At 42.9% G+C, this 20,035-nt stretch overlaps 2 protein-coding genes across 6 annotated transcripts in view; one reads left to right on the forward strand and one right to left on the reverse strand.

The window, feature by feature from the left end:
- Positions 1-10,572, reverse strand: part of LOC131943932 (pre-mRNA-splicing factor 18) — a 32,157-nt gene extending 21,585 nt beyond the window's left edge. Inside the window, exon 1 of the mRNA XM_059304313.1 lies at positions 10,553-10,572. The gene's annotated coding sequence lies outside the window, so the exon portion shown is untranslated. The remainder of the gene's footprint in view (positions 1-10,552) is intronic.
- LOC131943931 (unconventional myosin heavy chain 6) overlaps positions 7,352-20,035 on the forward strand; it is a 63,134-nt gene continuing 50,450 nt past the window's right edge. For 3 of the 5 annotated variants that reach the window (XM_059304304.1, XM_059304305.1, XM_059304307.1), the window contains exons 1-5: positions 7,352-7,570; positions 9,337-9,443; positions 12,512-12,718; positions 16,131-16,239; positions 16,473-17,050. In XM_059304304.1, the coding sequence (XP_059160287.1) occupies positions 7,531-7,570; positions 9,337-9,443; positions 12,512-12,718; positions 16,131-16,239; positions 16,473-17,050 (1,041 nt within the window). In that variant the 5' untranslated portion in view covers positions 7,352-7,530. The remainder of the gene's footprint in view (positions 7,571-9,336; positions 9,444-12,511; positions 12,719-16,130; positions 16,240-16,472; positions 17,051-20,035) is intronic. The other 2 variants (XM_059304306.1, XM_059304308.1) reach the window with 1 other exon arrangement.

Genomic DNA, 20,035 nt, shown 5'->3' on the forward strand with positions numbered 1-20,035 from the left:
GTCGGCACATCTATGTAAATCACAAGATTTTCTTTTCATGCAGCAATTAAGCATTATTGTACTAGTCTAGTAGTGTCTACGTTTACAACACGTATTAACAGCTGCATCATTTTGCCATTCTAAAAATAACCATTACGATGCATTGCAATTTTTTTAAAAACCCTTTAAGTGTAGTACCATTTGGCAAGAGGGTTGTTACGTTTAAGGCAACTGTATTATGTATTTGCTTACGATTAATTGAATTAGAAAATGTTATACATAAAAATTCACACTTAATTACTTTATATATACAGTTTGAATCGTGTGATTAATTTTAATAAAATTACAATACAGAAACAAATACAACTGATGTGGCACCTCTATTTAAATTTACTTATGAGCAAACTGCGTAGTGGTGGGGAAATTTTGACAATGGCAACAACGTCATCACGATGAAGTAGTAGTATTCTTACAGTTTGGGCGATAGTGGTTACGATTACAAATTCCCCATGGACCCCTCTGTAAAAAAAAATATTGTCATAATACCACTGCTACTTATTTAAATATTTTTTGTAATATATATTTGTGTAATTAATATTTGTGTAATGTATGTGTATGTTTAGAACAGTCATCTAAAAACTGACGCTATGTTCACTCTGAGTTGGTTATCTCCCCCCCCCCCCCCACACCTCACCACCACAATTGTGTAGAGCGACATTAATGTCACACCTAGGTATACACTGGGTTGGATAATTGACCTAAAGTGAACGGACAGTGGTGAATGAAGTTGAACCCACCCCAACTGATCTGTTAAGTACATGTAGAAAAACGCGTAATGATGTACCAAAGTACCATGCCGCCAGAAAATTAGCTTTTTAAACGTAAAACTCTGTGGATATTGTTTTTGCAATTACCAGTAAAAAAAAGTGTGTGATGAATACAGTGATCTAACCCATACCTATCACTATGTTAAAAATGATCTTTAAAGAGCACAAAGAAGCAGTAGTTAATTAAAAATATATGATCTGAACTAAAAGACCAATATTTAGTTAAAATGTAGGCTGTTATTCCGAATGTTTTTCTATTATATCGAAAAGCGTGGTTTTATACCAACTCTGATTTTAAAAATTTTCATTACGCTGTAATACTTTAACATTTATGAAGACGATATATTAAATTCTGATTATTGACAAAAACCTTTTGTAAACACGAATAGTGTTAAACAATTTCATTATATTCTAAAATAATTATTTATTTATCTAAAGTCATTATTTATTTGTTTTGACATTTATAATTAAATGTGTAGATATATACATATTTATATTAAGAGTGTGCATATTTCCCCTATTTCACTTGTCTTAAAGGGTCGGCGTGGTCGAGTCGGTAAAGCTCATGGTTGCTAAACCGAAAAGTCTCGAGTTCGAACACTCGGGCAGATGAGGCTCGTTAAGCTGGGGATAGCCACTCTTCTAGTAGAGACAACTCCAAAATTAAACAATTGCTGCCTTGTAGTTTGTTCTTGGTTGGACAAAGGCTATGGAAGCAAATCCAAAAAGAAAAGCAGGCTGAAATCGGAGTCAATGGCCTCAATGGCGCATAACACGTAACGCTTATTGTGTTGGAGGCGTGGTCGAGTCGGCAAAAAGCTCATGGTTGATAAATTCGAACAAAGTCTCGAGTTCAAAACCCACTCGCAGATAAATCTCGGTCCCCCATCAACACTAATAATTAAGAACGAAGAAGAAGAAGAAGACTTGTCTTAAATAATTTCCCAGGAATTATTATGTAAGAAATTCTTTTTATAAGAATTACGTTACGTTCATTGTTTTTGGTTGTAGTATGGTGTTTATATATATATTGTTTAGACTGATACAATTTTTGTTTTGTCTGCCTACATTGTGTGTTTTTTTCTTATTTCTTCAGAGTGCTACTTTCAATTTATTTTACATCATTGCGAAGTAATGACATACAACTAGTAATTATATATATATATATATATATATATATATATATATATATATATATATATTATATATATATATATATATATATATATATATATATATATATATATATTATATATAATACACGTATATAGAACGTGTTAAAAATTCGGCGCCTTTTTTTGCTCTTTTCGCTCCCCCTACAACGAAAACCTGGATACGCCTCTGCATCAGAGTATTGATTTTTTTTATACATTGTAGTGATATCATCTCTATACTGCTAAAACTCAACTTTGTTTACATGTTTGAATATTTATTTGTTTGTCTGATTTACTACTGGAGATATTCTGCCATATGTATAGACGTGTAAAATAGTAAGTAGGTAGAGAACAATTTTTCTTTTCAGACTGTTAATCACAAATTTATTTAAAGACGTTAATTAATTTATTGATTTATTCATAGGTAGATTAACCACATAAATTTTAAAATTTTCAAACAATGGCTTTCTTAGACTGAATAGTGACGTCACTTGATTTGTTTACTTTTTAGTACAATAACATGGCGGCTTCCATCATAGACTTTGTGGCCCATTCAAAAGTTTAACGCGTTCTAAAGCTAATTTTCTGTCGGGCTATGACTTTAACAATAGTCCGTTTGCTGTATTTATTACGTTCCAACACTTGTATCAATTTTCAACTGTCTTTTTCATTTAGTTTTACAATAAATTTATCTAGCTCTACAATCTGTCCAAGAAAGTTATCTATTTATTTATAGATCTAAATATCAAGTGGCCAAGAAAGTTATTTATAGATCTAGATCTAGGTCAAACCAAAGATTAATTAGATACAAACCAAAGATTAATTAGATAAAAAATACAATCCATTTTATAATCATAATACATTTCTTTAGCCCTTAAATACTTGATATAAATCTTTGTGATTTATCTATCTAGATCTAGATCTATCTAGCTAGAATATGTCCTAATGATTAGATCTAGATCTAGCAAGAGTTACGCAAAAACTAGACTTAAGCAAACGAGTCGTAGAATCTAGATAATTCTATCTAGATCTAGATAATTTCAGACCTTCAATATTTTATATAAATCTTTGTTTGTTTAGCTATGTTACTGGCTAATTTAAGATAAAATTTAATTTGAAAGTTACTACTACTAGACCTTAGATCTAGATCTAAGCGCGTAAATCAAGTTGCATAAGGAGACTCAAAGTATTAAACTATACTATAAAAAAACATCACTGACGTCACGAGTTAAATAGCTAAGTTGTTAGTGTAATCGGCTTTCATGCGGGTGGGCACGGGTTCTAGACATATCACGTCAATGTAAAAAAAAATTATTTAAAAAAAAATTATTTTCATTTTTTTTATAGATGTGAATGATAAATTTGACTATCTGAACTTGGCGGGATACAGGGCAGATGAAGTAGAGTTCATCTGTTTCAGACGTGATGTTTTTTATGGATGACCCCCGAAACTCACAGTTATCCAAGATATGACGGGTAGACTAGTTTAAAATAATTGTGCCCATATTGTTTTATATGAATTGTAGGGCATGGTAAAAGTCGAGCTAAAGTTAAAGCATTTTAATGCAAAGTAGAGCTATATGTAAAGTAAATGGGCGCTTACATAGAACTGATTTTATGAATAGTAGAGCCATCTGTGGAGTGAGTCCACGTTGATTTAATGAATTGTGGGAGTGATAACGGCCCTGGTAGATTATTCCCCACCAGAGCTGGCATAGAAAAACGCGCAGTGTTTCTTCCAGACTTTTTTTCTCCGGGGTGCACTTGAAATTTTCGGGGGGGGGGGGGGGGGGGTAGCGCGGACAACAACTTTCCGGGGGGGGGGGGGCGGGCGGACACTGTCAAAAGTATATATTTTCTATATAAATTCCATTTCGTTCGCCCCTCCCCCCCCCCCCCCCCCCCCCCCCCCGAAGAGATGCCTGGAAGAAACTCTGAATACGCGAAGCCTAAAGACTCAGGGCTGACCATAGCGCGGGGACCAAGTTTTACCATTGGTGTCTTCAACATGTACTATGTACAGTAAGGCTGTATCAATTCAAGAAAATAGTGTACGAATTTAGTCTTCTAGGTGTTCGAAAGCTTTTCCTCCAATTTTGGAAAAGTAGTGTTTTTATTTCTTCTCAAAGCGAATTAATATTAAGACGATGATATAATCATATCGTTTTCCTTTCATATTATTAGCTTCATTATCACATCTCTGGCCTCGACATTCGCCAATCTCTACGCCATATTTCTCGAGCTAAATATCTTTGCCTGTTGTGTCTTTAGCGATACAAAAGTTCAATGTAACATTCCAGAGGTTAAAAATAACAACGTGAAACATCGACATAGCTCACAAGCAGAGATCGCTGTTCTCTTTGACTAGATCTAGTATCAATATGTATCGAGTTTTGTTTTTTCTTTTACCAAGACGAGACGCTTTATTCCTACGTATCCGACTACTTCGACATACGAGACAAGACCTACATTTCTAAGGTCCGTAACTAGTACAGGCATAAAAAAAAAAAAAAAAAACTTCTACATTGGTCCGAATACAGAAGGGTATCACATTACGTGTTTTCCCAAATTAACATACCAGGCTTATGGTGGGTGGGGTGGCTCACTCAAGTCCCCCCATCGCCAGCCACCTCAGGTCAAACAATTACCAGGCGAGCCGCTCAACTGTTCCCTGCACACAGCGAGGTGTGACACTAATGTCTTCCTATCGAAGTTCAGGTGGGGGATAACTCACATCAACCGTGGCCTGTACTAGTTACTAGAACTTGGCGGGATACAGGGCAGATGAAGTAGAGTTCATCTGTTTCAGACGTGATGTTTTTTATGGATGACCCCCGAAACTCACAGTTATCCAAGATATGACGGGTAGACTAGTTTAAAATAATTGTGCCCATATTGTTTTATATGAATTGTAGGGCATGGTAAAAGTCGAGCTAAAGTTAAAGCATTTTAATGCAAAGTAGAGCTATATGTAAAGTAAATGGGCGCTTACATAGAACTGATTTTATGAATAGTAGAGCCATCTGTGGAGTGAGTCCACGTTGATTTAATGAATTGTGGGAGTGATAACGGCCCTGGTAGATTATTCCCCACCAGAGCTGGCATAGAAAAACGCGCAGTGTTTCTTCCAGACTTTTTTTCTCCCGGGGGTGCACCTTGAAATTTTCGGGGGGGGGGGGGGTGGTAGCGCGGACAACAACTTTCCGGGGGGGGGGGGGGGGCGGCGGACACTGTCAAAAGTATATATTTTCTATATAAATTCCATTTCGTTCGCCCCTCCCCCCCCCCCCCCCCCCCCCGAAGAGATGCCTGGAAGAAACTCTGAATACGCGAAGCCTAAAGACTCAGGGCTGACCATAGCGCGGGGACCAAGTTTTACCATTGGTGTCTTCAACATGTACTATGTACAGTAAGGCTGTATCAATTCAAGAAAATAGTGTACGAATTTAGTCTTCTAGGTGTTCGAAAGCTTTTCCTCCAATTTGGAAAAGTAGTGTTTTTATTTCTTCTCAAAGCGAATTAATATTAAGACGATGATATAATCATATCGTTTTCCTTTCATATTATTAGCTTCATTATCACATCTCTGGCCTCGACATTCGCCAATCTCTACGCCATATTTCTCGAGCTAAATATCTTTGCCTGTTGTGTCTTTAGCGATACAAAAGTTCAATGTAACATTCCAGAGGTTAAAAATAACAACGTGAAACATCGACATAGCTCACAAGCAGAGATCGCTGTTCTCTTTGACTAGATCTAGTATCAATATGTATCGAGTTTTGTTTTTCTTTTACCAAGACGAGACGCTTTATTCCTACGTATCCGACTACTTCGACATACGAGACAAGACCTACATTTCTAAGGTCCGTAACTAGTACAGGCATAAAAAAAAAAAAAAAAAACTTCTACATTGGTCCGAATACAGAAGGGTATCACATTACGTGTTTTCCCAAATTAACATACCAGGCTTATGGTGGGTGGGGGTGGCTCACTCAAGTCCCCCCATCGCCAGCCACCTCAGGTCAAACAATTACCAGGCGAGCCGCTCAACTGTTCCCTGCACACAGCGAGGTGTGACACTAATGTCTTCCTATCGAAGTTCAGGTGGGGGATAACTCACATCAACCGTGGCCTCAGTTGTAACAATCAACAATGGTGAACTTTGACCTTCAGCTTTCCCCCAATTTAATTCAACAAAGAATAGTTTACCCAATTGTGACTGCAGCCCGGCCCGAAATTCCATCAATTATCATTAATACATTTGGATTCCTTTGGATTTATCTGTATGCAGTGTTTTCAGGAGTTTAGCTAAGTCAATTTTTAAAAATGCTTTTCTATTTGTATTCTGTTTAATAACATAATGCATGTTGTTATGTTGTTGTAATTTATCTTCAATTGTGCGGCTATTAACACTTTTATGATATATATATATATATATATATATATATATATATATATATATATATATATATATATATATAATAATGTATGGGGGGCATCTTCCCTTGGGTTGGCCCCGAGCATCAAAATAGCTCTGCACGCCACTGGAAGCTAGCTACCAACAATTCGATGATCTATTATTCTATTTAAATACACATAAATACACCGCCCTCATGAAAGAGTCGCATGCAGATTGGTCTATTTAACAGTCTAAAAATCAATCGTGGAAATATAAACAGCAAGTGGAATGGTATCATCTGCTCCAAGTCACTGTCCTTCAGAGACATTCAGAAGTACTTAAGACAACAGAAGCAAACATGTATCGTCTTGTAATACGACTTGTCCTTGCCATTTTTGTTTTAATTACAAATGATATTCTTGATAAACATAACAATATACGCTTATGAAAGAAAACATTATTCTTTAGTGCTTTTAACTTTATGACAATAATATTATTAAGCACTGGTATGAAAGACTGAATGAACAGAAAAAAAATAGCAACACTAGCAACACAAATACTTTACTCCCAAACAAATCAGCAGAGGCGTAGAGAGGGCGGGGTGGGGGTTGCGGACCCCATCGGGTGACACCAATTAGGGGGTGACACCAAGGCAAAAAAGCATATACACATAGATATACACGTATGCGGGATATATTTAAATTATAGGCCTATGTAGGCCGATTTAAACACACACACATATTTTGTACATATATATACTACCATTGATTTAATTAAAAATGGTTCTAATTTAAATTTTTAGATTAATCCACAAGCCTACATATTGGCTACCCTCTCAGTCTTTAGCAGCTGATAAGTAACGTTCATTTTACCTGATAAGTGATTAGTTCTATTGTATTTGGATAAACATTGTTTTTATTCTTTGTTTGATAATTAGCTAATCTCGCACTTTCCGCCTCGTTTTTACAATATTTGACTTACTTGGTGTCCCGTACTCGGGTGACCCGAAACAAGGAAGGCTATGCTAAGTTTTCATTGAGTGAGTCAGCCTCGAGTTCTCTTGTGTAGTGGTTGTGTAGGCATGGATTTGGTGTGGTTTCTAACTCTAGTATTCGGCTAAATCGACAAAGTGTAGATCTAGCCTAATTTACAATTTAAAATAATTGTTGCAATGGCATCGATTTTAACCAAGCCAGAGCTGGCATCATGCGGTAAGATAACGACAATAACGTAGATTCTAGATCTAGATAGTAGGTAGAGTCTTCTTAATCTAGCTAGAATCTAGATCTAGATCTAGATCTAGATCTAGAATCTAGATCTAATTATTTAAAGTATTTTCCATTTTTCGTATCTACTAGACTAGATCTAGATTCTAGATCTAGATTATAGATCAGATTTCTACTAAATCTAGAGTCTAGATTTCTTCTGCCTCTGTGACCTAACACTCTAGAATCTAGATCTAGTTGTAGAATCCAGATAGAATCTAGTAACACAACACTCAACACCCCTATGCTATTCTATTGCCAACAGCAACCAACTAGATCTAGATCTAGTCTCGATCTAACACAAATTAAATTAGTTAGGGCCTATTAGTTGACAACTATTATACTAAACTAAAAACTAAACTAATAGTAATGCCTAGAGACAAAAAAAAAGAAGATAGAAGTTAGTATAAGTCTAATTAGGGGACAGATGAAGAGTCTAGATTCTAGAAGATCTAGAAATCTATCCTATAATTTATAATCTATATACTAAAATTTTAGATGTGCAAATCAGTGCAAGTTTACTCCTACTAGATCTAGATCTAGAATCTAAATATTGTTATTTACATTTAGGTTCAGTTTTGTCATGTCACATATCTACTAATCCTATTTATTATTTATAATCAAATTAATAGGTCCTAACTAAGCCTACTAGATCTAGAAATCTAGTAAATATAGTATAGTTAGTAACCAGACTCTAGCACTGTTAAATTAAAAATATTTTTAGACCTATTTTTAAAATATTAAGCCTATTGACATATTAATATTAAGCCTATTAACATTGCCACTACCTAACATATGGGACAGCTCATTGCCACTCCCTAACTTATGGGATAGCTATAGACCATTGCCACTACCTAACATATGGGACAGCTCATTGCCACTCCCTAACATATGAGACAGCTATAGACCATTGCCACTCCCTAACATATGAGACAGCTATAAACCATTGCCACTCCCTAACATACAGGACAGCTATAGACCATTGCCACTCCCTAACATATGAGACAGCTATAAACCATTGCCACTCCCTAACATATGGGACAGCTATAGACCATTGCCACTACCTAACATATGAGACAGCTATAGATTATTTCCACTCTCTAACTTATGTGACAGTTATAGACCATTGCCACTACCTAACATATGGGGCATCTCATTGCCACTCCCTAACATATGAGACAGCTATAGACCATTGCCACTACCTAACATATGGACAGCTCATTGCCACTCCCTAACATATGAGACAGCTATAGACCATTGCCACTACCTAACATATGGACAGCTCATTGCCACTCCCTAACATATGAGACAGCTATAGACCATTGCCACTACCTAACATATGGACAGCTCATTGCCACTCCCTAACATATGAGACAACTATAGACCATTGCCACTCCCTAACATATGAGACAGCTATAGACCATTGCCACTCCCTAACATATGGGACAGCTATAGCCCATTGCCACTACCTAATATATGAGACAGCTATAGATTATTTCCACTCTCTAACTTATGGGACAGCTATAGGTATAGACCACATTATAGGCACTGATTTAGAATCCCAAAATGCATTAATTTTACATTCCACCCCCCCCCCCCCCCCCCCCCTTAAAAAAAATCTATCACATTTAACAATGTGTCACAGCTTATGCTAGATGCTCCATTAAAAATGTGTTTAATGTGAAAGTTGAACTCTGGTTTTGTGTCTACAGGTCTGAAGCCTTCAGATGGTGTCAGGGACATGATTCTTATAAGTGAAATCGATGAGACTGGAATTAACACAAACCTCAAAGTCAGATATCAAAAAGATTTGATTTATGTATCCTTTTAACATTATCTTTTATTCTCTGTGTCCTAGTTTAGTAGTTTCCACTAAATACTCTGCTTCAATCTCTATATATGTATATGTTGTGTGCCATATCACTAAGCTATTGTACTGCTGCTTTGATGTAGATGTCAAGGAAGTGATACTGTGATTGGGTTGAAACTTTTGTAATTATTTTTTACTTAATAATATAAGAGAAATAATTTCCTTGTGTAGTTTACACAGTGGTTGGGGGGGGGGGGAGAAGTAGGCCTACACAGAGATGGGGTCAGGGTTTGAAGTTGATGTTGTCTAAACTTCAAACTCGTGAAGGGGGGGGGGAGAGAAAGAGAAGGTTCTTTGCTGATCAGAGGGGTTGTTGCATAATGTCCACAAGGTTTGGGAGTGTCAGTGCTGATCAGAGGGGTTGTTGCATAATGTCCACAAGGTTTAGGGGAGGGGGGTGTCAGTGCTGATCAGAGGGGTTGTTGCATAATGTCCACAAGGTTTGGGGGAGGGGGGGTGTCAGTGCTGATCAGAGGGGTTGTTGCATAATGTCCCACAAGGTTTTGGGGGAGGGGGGTGTCAGTGCTGATCAGAGGGGTTGTTGCATAATGTCCACAAGGTTTGGGGGAGGGGGGTGTCAGAGCTGATCAGAGGGGTTGTTGCATAATGTCCACAAGGTTTAGGGGAGGGGGGTGTCAGTGCTGATCAGAGGGGTTGTTGCATAATGTCCACAAGGTTTGGGGGAGGGGGGTGTCAGAGCTGATCAGAGGGGTTGTTGCATAATGTCCACAAGGTTTGGGGGGTGTCATTGCTGATCAGAGGGGTTGTTGCATAAACCTACTAAGGTAAAAAAGCTAAATAATAATATACCATCACACATTATTTGCTTACATTACACATTGAAGGCTAAAGCAACAAATTACATAAAGTTTTAACTACTCTTCTTAACAGTCCATAACACAAGTCATTTCAAATGACGTGTTATGGACTCATTGCTACTCCAACAACACCACCCACAAAAAAAGCTCCATTTAAAATTTAAACATTTTTAAAAAATCGCATCAAATACAAAGGAATGAAAATGAAATAATTTTTGAATGGTTGCAGAAACTACTAACCATAAATGATAAAGAAGAAATCACTTTGTTTTGTTTTAAAAAATGTTTTGTTATAAACGCCAGCTATTTACGCTGGTCATACTACATTGAAGTTAGAGCACCCGTTTGTGCTGCAGGCTTTCTAAGGGAAGTCACTCCCATCGTGTTTATCTTGTTGCCGCCTATTCCCCGCGAGTCAACTGCTGTTAGGCTAGGCCTAGGTGTGAAAGTTTCTTGAGTAGCTCTCCAGGATGTAAGGTTAAAATGGTTGCGAGTAATTTGCAAGCAGTACACCAACACTTGCCAGCAGACGGCTATTTCCGCTGATAAAGTGCTTGATATCAGATGGTATCATTAGTGGGTCAAGACTCACATTCTTTGTTTATTGTTTTTAAACCTGATCGTGTTTTGTGCCGTGGTTGGTTCAAGTGGCTGATCGCGCCTAAATTCCCGTGTAAACTCATCAAAACACTTAGATTAATTTGATTTTAATGGTTAACTTGTAAATCTGGATCGAGATCTAGGAGTCTAGCTAGGTCAAACGTACAAAAGATGATTATATAAATAGTTTACTTAACAGTACAAATGCCCCCCCCCCCTCCTTTCCTCCATCCGCTAGCCTACGAAGTGTGATGTAATCATGACACATGTTAAAACTGGTTCATTCTTCCAAGAAAATAATTAAATCTAGTTCTTTAGAGAAAAAAAAAGTATTGTGTGTACCCCATGTGACACAACTTAAGAAGTGTGAGTAATTTTCATTTATTGTGGTTATAAGGGAAAAACATAACTCGTTAAATTTGTCATTTCCCATTCCCCCCCCCCCCCCCCCATTTGACTGCCTGACTGCTCCATTGTGACTGGCTGACTCCTCCATTGTGACTGCTTGCCTCCTCCATTGTGACTGCTTGCCTCCTGCATTTTGACATCCTGACTCCCCCAGTTTGTGTCAGCCTGACTCCCCCAGTATGTGACAGCCTGTGTCAGCCTGAATCCCCCATTTTGTGACAGCCTGACTCCTCTAGTTTGTGACAGCCTGACTCCTCTAGTTTGTGACAGCCTGACTCCCCCAGTTTGTGACAGCCTGACTCCCCCAGTTTGTGACAGCCTGACTCCCCCAGTTTGTGACAGCCTGACTCCCCCAGTTTGTGACAGCCTGACTCCCCCAGTTTGTGACAGCCTGACTCCCCCAGTTTGTGACAGCCTGACTCCCCCAGTTTGTGACAGCCTGACTCCCCCAGTTTGTGACAGCCTGACTCCCCCAGTTTGTGACAGCCTGACTCCCCCAGTTTGTGACAGCCTGACTCCCCCATTTTGTGACAGCCTGACTCCCCCAGTTTGTGACAGCCTGACTCCCCCAGTTTGTGACAGCCTGACTCCCCCAGTTTGTGACAGCCTGACTCCCCCAGTTTATGACAGCCTGACTCCCCCAGTTTGTGACAGCCTGACTCCCCCAGTTTGTGACAGCCTTGACTCCCCCAGTTTATGACAGCCTGACTCCCCCAGTTTGTGACAGCCTGACTCCCCCAGTTTGTGACAGCCTGACAGCCTGACTCATCTAGTTTGTGACAGCCTGACTCCCCCAGTTTGTGACAGCCTGACTCCCCCAGTTTGTGACAGCCTGACTCCCCCAGTTTGTGACAGCCTGACTCCCCCAGTTTCTGACAGCCTGACTCATCTAGTTTCTGACAGCCTGACTCCCCCAGTTTGTGACAGCCTGACTCCCCCAGTTTGTGACAGCCTGACTCATCTAGTTTCTGACAGCCTGACTCATCTAGTTTCTGACAGCCTGACTCCCCCAGTTTGTGACAGCCTGACTCCCCCAGTTTGTGACAGCCTGACTCCCCCAGTTTGTGACAGCCTGACTCCCCCAGTTTGTGACAGCCTGACTCCCCCAGTTTGTGACAGCCTGACTCCCCCAGTTTGTGACAGCCTGACTCCCCCAGTTTGTGACAGCCTGACAGCCTTAACTTTACCTAGACATTTACTGGCTCTATCCTGGTGGCAGTCAACCCTTACAAGACCATCAAATGTTATGAGCAGACACACGTGAGTGCATACAGTGGTCAGAAGATCAGCCAAGTGGAGCCACATGTCTTTGCTATAGCTGAAGCTGCGTATCAAAATCTGTTCAGTTCAAACATCAACCAGAGTTGCATTATTAGTGGAGAGAGTGGGGCAGGAAAGGTGAGTGATGGGTGGGGCAGGAAAGATGGGGGAGGGGTGGGGCGGGAGGGGTGGGGCGGGTGGGCAGATAAGGTGGGGGGGGGGGGGGGTGGGGCAGGAAAGTTGAGTGATGGGTGGGGCAGGAAAGGTGGGTGATGGGTGGGGCAGGAAAGGTGGGTGATGGGTGGGGCAGGAAAAGTGGGGGGGGGGGGGGGCAGAAAAGTTGTGTGATGGGTGGGGCAGGAAAGATGGGTGATGGGTGGGGCAGGAAAGGTGGGTGATGGGTGGGGCAGGTAAGGTAAGGTGGGTGATGGGTGGGGCAGGAAAGGTGGTATGGGAGGGGCAGGAAAGGTGGGTGATGGGTGGGGCAGGTAAGGTGAGTGATGGGTGGGGCAGGAAAGGTGGGTGATGGGTGGGGCAGGAAAGGTGGGTGATGGGTGGGGCAGGAAAGGTGGGTGATGGGTGGGGCAGGAAAGGTTGGAGGGGTGGGGCAGGATAGTTGAGTGATGGGTGGGGCAGGAAAGTTGTGATGGGTGGGGCAGGAAAGGTGAGTGATGGGTGGGGCAGGAAAGGTGGGTGATGGGTGGGGCAGGAAAGGTGGGATGGGTGGGGCAGGAAAGTTGAGTGATGGGTGGGGCAGGAAAGGTGGGTGATGGGTGGGGCAGGTAAGGTGAGTGATGGGTGGGGCAGGAAAGGTGAGTGATGGGTGGGGCAGGAAAGATGGGTGGGGCAGGAAAGGTGGGTGATGGGTGGGGCAGGAAAGGTTGGAGGGGGTGGGGCAGGATAGTTGAGTGATGGGTGGGGCAGGAAAGGTGAGTGATGGGTGGGGCAGGAAAGGTGAGTGATGGGTGGGGCAGGAAAGGTGAGTGATGGGTGGGGCAGGAAAGGTGAGTGATGGGTGGGGCAGGAAAGGTGAGTGATGGGTGGGGCAGGAAAGGTTGGAGGGGTGGGGCAGGATAGTTGAGTGATGGGTGGGGCAGGAAAGTTGTGATGGGTGGGGCAGGAAAGGTGAGTGATGGGTGGGGCAGGAAAGTTGAGTGATGGGTGGGGCAGGAAAGTTGTGATGGGTGGGGCAGGAAAGGTGAGTGATGGGTGGGGCAGGAAAGTTGAGTGATGGGTGGGGCAGGAAAGGTGGGTGATGGGTGGGGCAGGTAAGGTGAGTGATGGGTGAGGCAGGAAAGGTAGGAGGGGTGGGGCAGGAAAGTTGAGTGATGGGTGGGGCAGGAAAGTTGTGATGGGTGGGGCAGGAAAGGTGAGTGATGGGTGGGGCAGGAAAGGTTGGAGGGGTGGGGCAGGATAGTTGAGTGATGGGTGGGGCAGGAAAGTTGTGATGGGTGGGGCAGGAAAGGTGAGTGATGGGTGGGGCAGGAAAGTTGAGTGATGGGTGGGGCAGGAAAAGTGGGGGGGGGGGGCAGAAAAGTTGTGTGATGGGTGGGGCAGGAAAGATGGGTGATGGGTGGGGCAGGAAAGGTGGGTGATGGGTGGGGCAGGTAAGGTAAGGTGGGTGATGGGTGGGGCAGGAAAGGTGGTATGGGAGGGGCAGGAAAGGTGGGTGATGGGTGGGGCAGGTAAGGTGAGTGATGGGTGGGGCAGGAAAGGTGGGTGATGGGTGGGGCAGGAAAGGTGGGTGATGGGTGGGGCAGGAAAGGTGGGTGATGGGTGGGGCAGGAAAGGTTGGAGGGGTGGGGCAGGATAGTTGAGTGATGGGTGGGGCAGGAAAGTTGTGATGGGTGGGGCAGGAAAGGTGAGTGATGGGTGGGGCAGGAAAGGTGGGTGATGGGTGGGGCAGGAAAGGTGGGATGGGTGGGGCAGGAAAGTTGAGTGATGGGTGGGGCAGGAAAGGTGGGTGATGGGTGGGGCAGGTAAGGTGAGTGATGGGTGGGGCAGGAAAGGTGAGTGATGGGTGGGGCAGGAAAGATGGGTGGGGCAGGAAAGGTGGGTGATGGGTGGGGCAGGAAAGGTTGGAGGGGTGGGGCAGGATAGTTGAGTGATGGGTGGGGCAGGAAAGGTGAGTGATGGGTGGGGCAGGAAAGGTGAGTGATGGGTGGGGCAGGAAAGGTGAGTGATGGGTGGGGCAGGAAAGGTGAGTGATGGGTGGGGCAGGAAAGGTGAGTGATGGGTGGGGCAGGAAAGGTTGGAGGGGTGGGGCAGGATAGTTGAGTGATGGGTGGGGCAGGAAAGTTGTGATGGGTGGGGCAGGAAAGGTGAGTGATGGGTGGGGCAGGAAAGTTGAGTGATGGGTGGGGCAGGAAAGTTGTGATGGGTGGGGCAGGAAAGGTGAGTGATGGGTGGGGCAGGAAAGTTGAGTGATGGGTGGGGCAGGAAAGGTGGGTGATGGGTGGGGCAGGTAAGGTGAGTGATGGGTGAGGCAGGAAAGGTAGGAGGGGTGGGGCAGGAAAGTTGAGTGATGGGTGGGGCAGGAAAGTTGTGATGGGTGGGGCAGGAAAGGTGAGTGATGGGTGGGGCAGGAAAGGTTGGAGGGGTGGGGCAGGATAGTTGAGTGATGGGTGGGGCAGGAAAGTTGTGATGGGTGGGGCAGGAAAGGTGAGTGATGGGTGGGGCAGGAAAGTTGAGTGATGGGTGGGGCAGGAAAGGTGGGTGATGGGTGGGGCAGGTAAGGTGAGTGATGGGTGAGGCAGGAAAGGTAGGAGGGGTGGGGCAGTAAAGTTGAGTGATGGGTGGGGCAGGAAAGTTGTGATGGGTGGGGCAGGAAAGGTGGGTGATGGGTGGGGCAGGAAAGTGAGTGATGGGAGGGGCAGGAAAGGTGAGAGGGGTGGGGCAGGAAAGATGGGTGATGGGTGGGGCAGGAAAGCTGTGAGTGGTGGGGCAGGAAAAGTGGGTGATGGGTGGGGCAGGAAAAGTGAGTGATGGGTGGGGAAGGAAAGGTGAGTGATGGGTGGGGCAGGAAAGGTGGGTGGGGCAGGAAAGGTGGGTGATGGGTGGGGCAGGAAAGTTGAGTGATGGGTGGGGCAGGAAAAGTGAGTGATGGGTGGGGAAGGAAAGGTGAGTGATGGGTGGGGCAGGAAAGGTGGGTGGGGCAGGAAAGGTGGGTGGGGCAGGAAAGATGGGTGGGGCAGGAAAGTTGAGTGATGGGTGGGGCAGGAAAAGTGAGTGATGGGTGGGGAAGGAAAGGTGAGTGATGGGTGGGGCAGGAAAAGTGAGTGATGGGTGGGGAAGGAAAGGTGAGTGATGGGTGGGGCAGGAAAGGTGGGTGGGGCAGGAAAGGTGGGAGGGGTGGGGCAGGAAAGATGGGTGGGGCAGGAAAGTTGAGTGATGGGTGGGGCAGGAAAGTTGAGTGATGGGAGGGGCAGGAAAGGTGGATGATGGGTGGGGCAGGTAAAGTGGGTGATGGGTGGGGCAGGAAAGGTGGGAGGGGTGGGGCAGGAAAGGTGAGTGATGGTTTTTGACTTAAGTCTAAAAAAATATTTTTCAGACAGAGACAACAAAGTTTATTTTACAGTATTTGTGTTCTGTAACTAACCACACCTCATTTTGGACAGAGCAACAGATTTTGGAGGCTAACACAGTATTGGAGGCATTTGGTATGTTTGTGTTTATGTTTTAGGTAGTTATATTTAAATTTGTAGGTGGTTGTCTTTATTTCTTAGATTGTTTGTCTTCATGTTGAAAGCGCTTGTCTTTATGTTGTATAGTGCTAGTTGCACTCAAGTAACATTTTAGGTCTATTCCAAAGTAGCCTACTTAACCCTCTTTAAAAGTCACAGTGATGATTTCTGATTTTATTTTTATTTCAATTTTGTACACTTTTTTTCAGGCAATGCAAAAACAGTGCGCAATGACAATTCCAGTAGATTTGGCAAGTTTATGCAGGTTTGTTTCTCTGGCACCCAAATCAAAGGGTGTATTGTACAAGACTACCTACTGGAGCAGTCTAGGATCACATTTCAGAGTGGCCAGGAAAGGAACTACCATGTATTCTACCAACTTCTGGCTGCTGCCCAGGCCTGTCCTCAGCTGGCAGAGACCTACATGTTGGCCAATGCCCAGTCCTACTGCTACTTGAATCAGAGTGGCTGCTACTCACTGGAGGGTGTCAATGACTCGGCTATGTTTGACAACCTGCGTCTGGCCATGAATGTATTAGGTATAACTGAGGAGATGGCCCACGGCCTGTTCTGTGTTTTGTCTGCTGTGCTGTTGCTGGGGAACTTACAGTTCCAGGGACCAGATGGAGATAAAGAAAAAAGTGAATTTGCACCAGAGGACCAAGTGATTCTGCACAAAGTTTGTCAGCTAGTCGGCATTGAACTCAAACCTTTTCAGGATATTTCTTTGTTCAGACAAATTCAAGTGCGGGGGACCATAACCAGCATTCCATTTAAACTGCAAGAGGTAAAATATTTGTGCCAAACAAATACACCCTTTTAAATACACAAATGTAATATAACCAGCACTTCCCTTTCACGTTTGAAAACTTGCATTTTAAAATTCCTCTGTTATATCCACTGTCTCACTTTTTAAAATGTCATCTGATGCTACAGAACTAGACCTGTTGTACTAGTGCTATTGGTACAGAACTAGACCTGTTGTACTAGTGCTATTGGTACAGAACTAGACCTGTTGTACTAGTGCTATTGGTACAGAACTAGACCTGTTGTACTAGTGCTATTGGTACAGAACTAGGGACCCCAGAACTAGACCTGTTGTACTAGTGCTATTGGTACAGAACTAGACCTGTTGTACTAGTGCTATTGGTACAGAACTAGACCTGTTGTACTAGTGCTATTGGTACAGAACTAGACCTGTTGTACTAGTGCTATTGGTACAGAACTAGACCTGTTGTACTAGTGCTATTGGTACAGAACTAGACCTGTTGTACTAGTGCTATTGGTACAGAACTAGACCTGTTGTACTAGTGCTATTGGTACAGAACTAGACCTGTTGTACTAGTGCTATTGGTACAGAACTAGACCTGTTGTACTAGTGCTATTGGTACAGAACTAGACCTGTTGTACTAGTGCTATTGGTACAGAACTAGACCTGTTGTACTAGTGCTATTGGTACAGAACTAGACCTGTTGTGTTAGTGCTATTGGTACAGAACTAGACCTGTTGTACTAGTGCTATTGGTACAGAACTAGACCTGTTGTACTAGTGCTATTGGTACAGAACTAGACCTGTTGTACTAGTGCTATTGGTACAGAACTAGACCTGTTGTACTAGTGCTATTGGTACAGAACTAGACCTGTTGTACTAGTGCTATTGGTACAGAACTAGACCTGTTGTACTAGTGCTATTGGTACAGAACTAGACCTGTTGTACTAGTGCTATTGGTACAGAACTAGACCTGTTGTACTAGTGCTATTGGTACAGAACTAGACCTGTTGTACTAGTGCTATTGGTACAGAACTAGACCTGTTGTACTAGTGCTATTGGTACAGAACTAGACCTGTTGTACTAGTGCTATTGGTACAGAACTAGACCTGTTGTACTAGTGCTATTGGTACAGAACTAGACCTGTTGTACTAGTGCTATTGGTACAGAACTAGACCTGTTGTACTAGTGCTATTGGTACAGAACTAGACCTGTTGTACTAGTGCTATTGGTACAGAACTAGACCTGTTGTACTAGTGCTATTGGTACAGAACTAGACCTGTTGTACTAGTGCTATTGGTACAGAACTAGACCTGTTGTACTAGTGCTATTGGTACAGAACTAGACCTGTTGTACTAGTGCTATTGGTACAGAACTAGACCTGTTGTACTAGTGCTATTGGTACAGAACTAGACCTGTTGTGTTAGTGCTATTGGTACAGAACTAGACCTGTTGTACTAGTGCTATTGGTACAGAACTAGACCTGTTGTACTAGTGCTATTGGTACAGAACTAGACCTGTTGTACTAGTGCTATTGGTACAGAACTAGACCTGTTGTACTAGTGCTATTGGTACAGAACTAGACCTGTTGTACTAGTGCTATTGGTACAGAACTAGACCTGTTGTACTAGTGCTATTGGTACTGAACTAGACCTGTTGTACTAGTGCTATTGGTACAGAACTAGACCTGTTGTACTAGTGCTATTGGTACAGAACTAGACCTGTTGTACTAGTGCTATTGGTACAGAACTAGACCTGTTGTACTAGTGCTATTGGTACAGAACTAGACCTGTTGTACTAGTGCTATTGGTACAGAACTAGACCTGTTGTACTAGTGCTATTGGTACAGAACTAGACCTGTTGTACTAGTGCTATTGGTACAGAACTAGACCTGTTGTACTAGTGCTATTGGTACAGAACTAGACCTGTTGTACTAGTGCTATTGGTACAGAACTAGACCTGTTGTGTTAGTGCTATTGGTACAGAACTAGACCTGTTGTACTAGTGCTATTGGTACAGAACTAGACCTGTTGTACTAGTGCTATTGGTACAGAACTAGACCTGTTGTACTAGTGCTATTGGTACAGAACTAGACCTGTTGTACTAGTGCTATTGGTACAGAACTAGACCTGTTGTACTAGTGCTATTGGTACAGAACTAGGGACCCCAGAACTAGACCTGTTGTACTAGTGCTATTGGTACAGAACTAGACCTGTTGTACTAGTGCTATTGGTACAGAACTAGACCTGTTGTACTAGTGCTATTGGTACAGAACTAGACCTGTTGTACTAGTGCTATTGGTACAGAACTAGACCTGTTGTACTAGTGCTATTGGTACAGAACTAGACCTGTTGTACTAGTGCTATTGGTACAGAACTAGACCTGTTGTACTAGTGCTATTGGTACAGAACTAGACCTGTTGTACTAGTGCTATTGGTACAGAACTAGACCTGTTGTACTAGTGCTATTGGTACAGAACTAGACCTGTTGTACTAGTGCTATTGGTACAGAACTAGACCTGTTGTACTAGTGCTATTGGTACAGAACTAGACCTGTTGTGTTAGTGCTATTGGTACAGAACTAGACCTGTTGTACTAGTGCTATTGGTACAGAACTAGACCTGTTGTACTAGTGCTATTGGTACAGAACTAGACCTGTTGTACTAGTGCTATTGGTACAGAACTAGACCTGTTGTACTAGTGCTATTGGTACAGAACTAGACCTGTTGTACTAGTGCTATTGGTACAGAACTAGACCTGTTGTACTAGTGCTATTGGTACAGAACTAGACCTGTTGTACTAGTGCTATTGGTACAGAACTAGACCTGTTGTACTAGTGCTATTGGTACAGAACTAGACCTGTTGTACTAGTGCTATTGGTACAGAACTAGACCTGTTGTACTAGTGCTATTGGTACAGAACTAGACCTGTTGTACTAGTGCTATTGGTACAGAACTAGACCTGTTGTACTAGTGCTATTGGTACAGAACTAGACCTGTTGTACT

This window comes from Physella acuta, unplaced genomic scaffold (genome assembly GCF_028476545.2).
Source record: "Physella acuta isolate Inbredline_101_S28 unplaced genomic scaffold, ASM2847654v3 ptg000473l, whole genome shotgun sequence".
Taxonomy (NCBI): Eukaryota; Metazoa; Mollusca; class Gastropoda; family Physidae; genus Physella; species Physella acuta.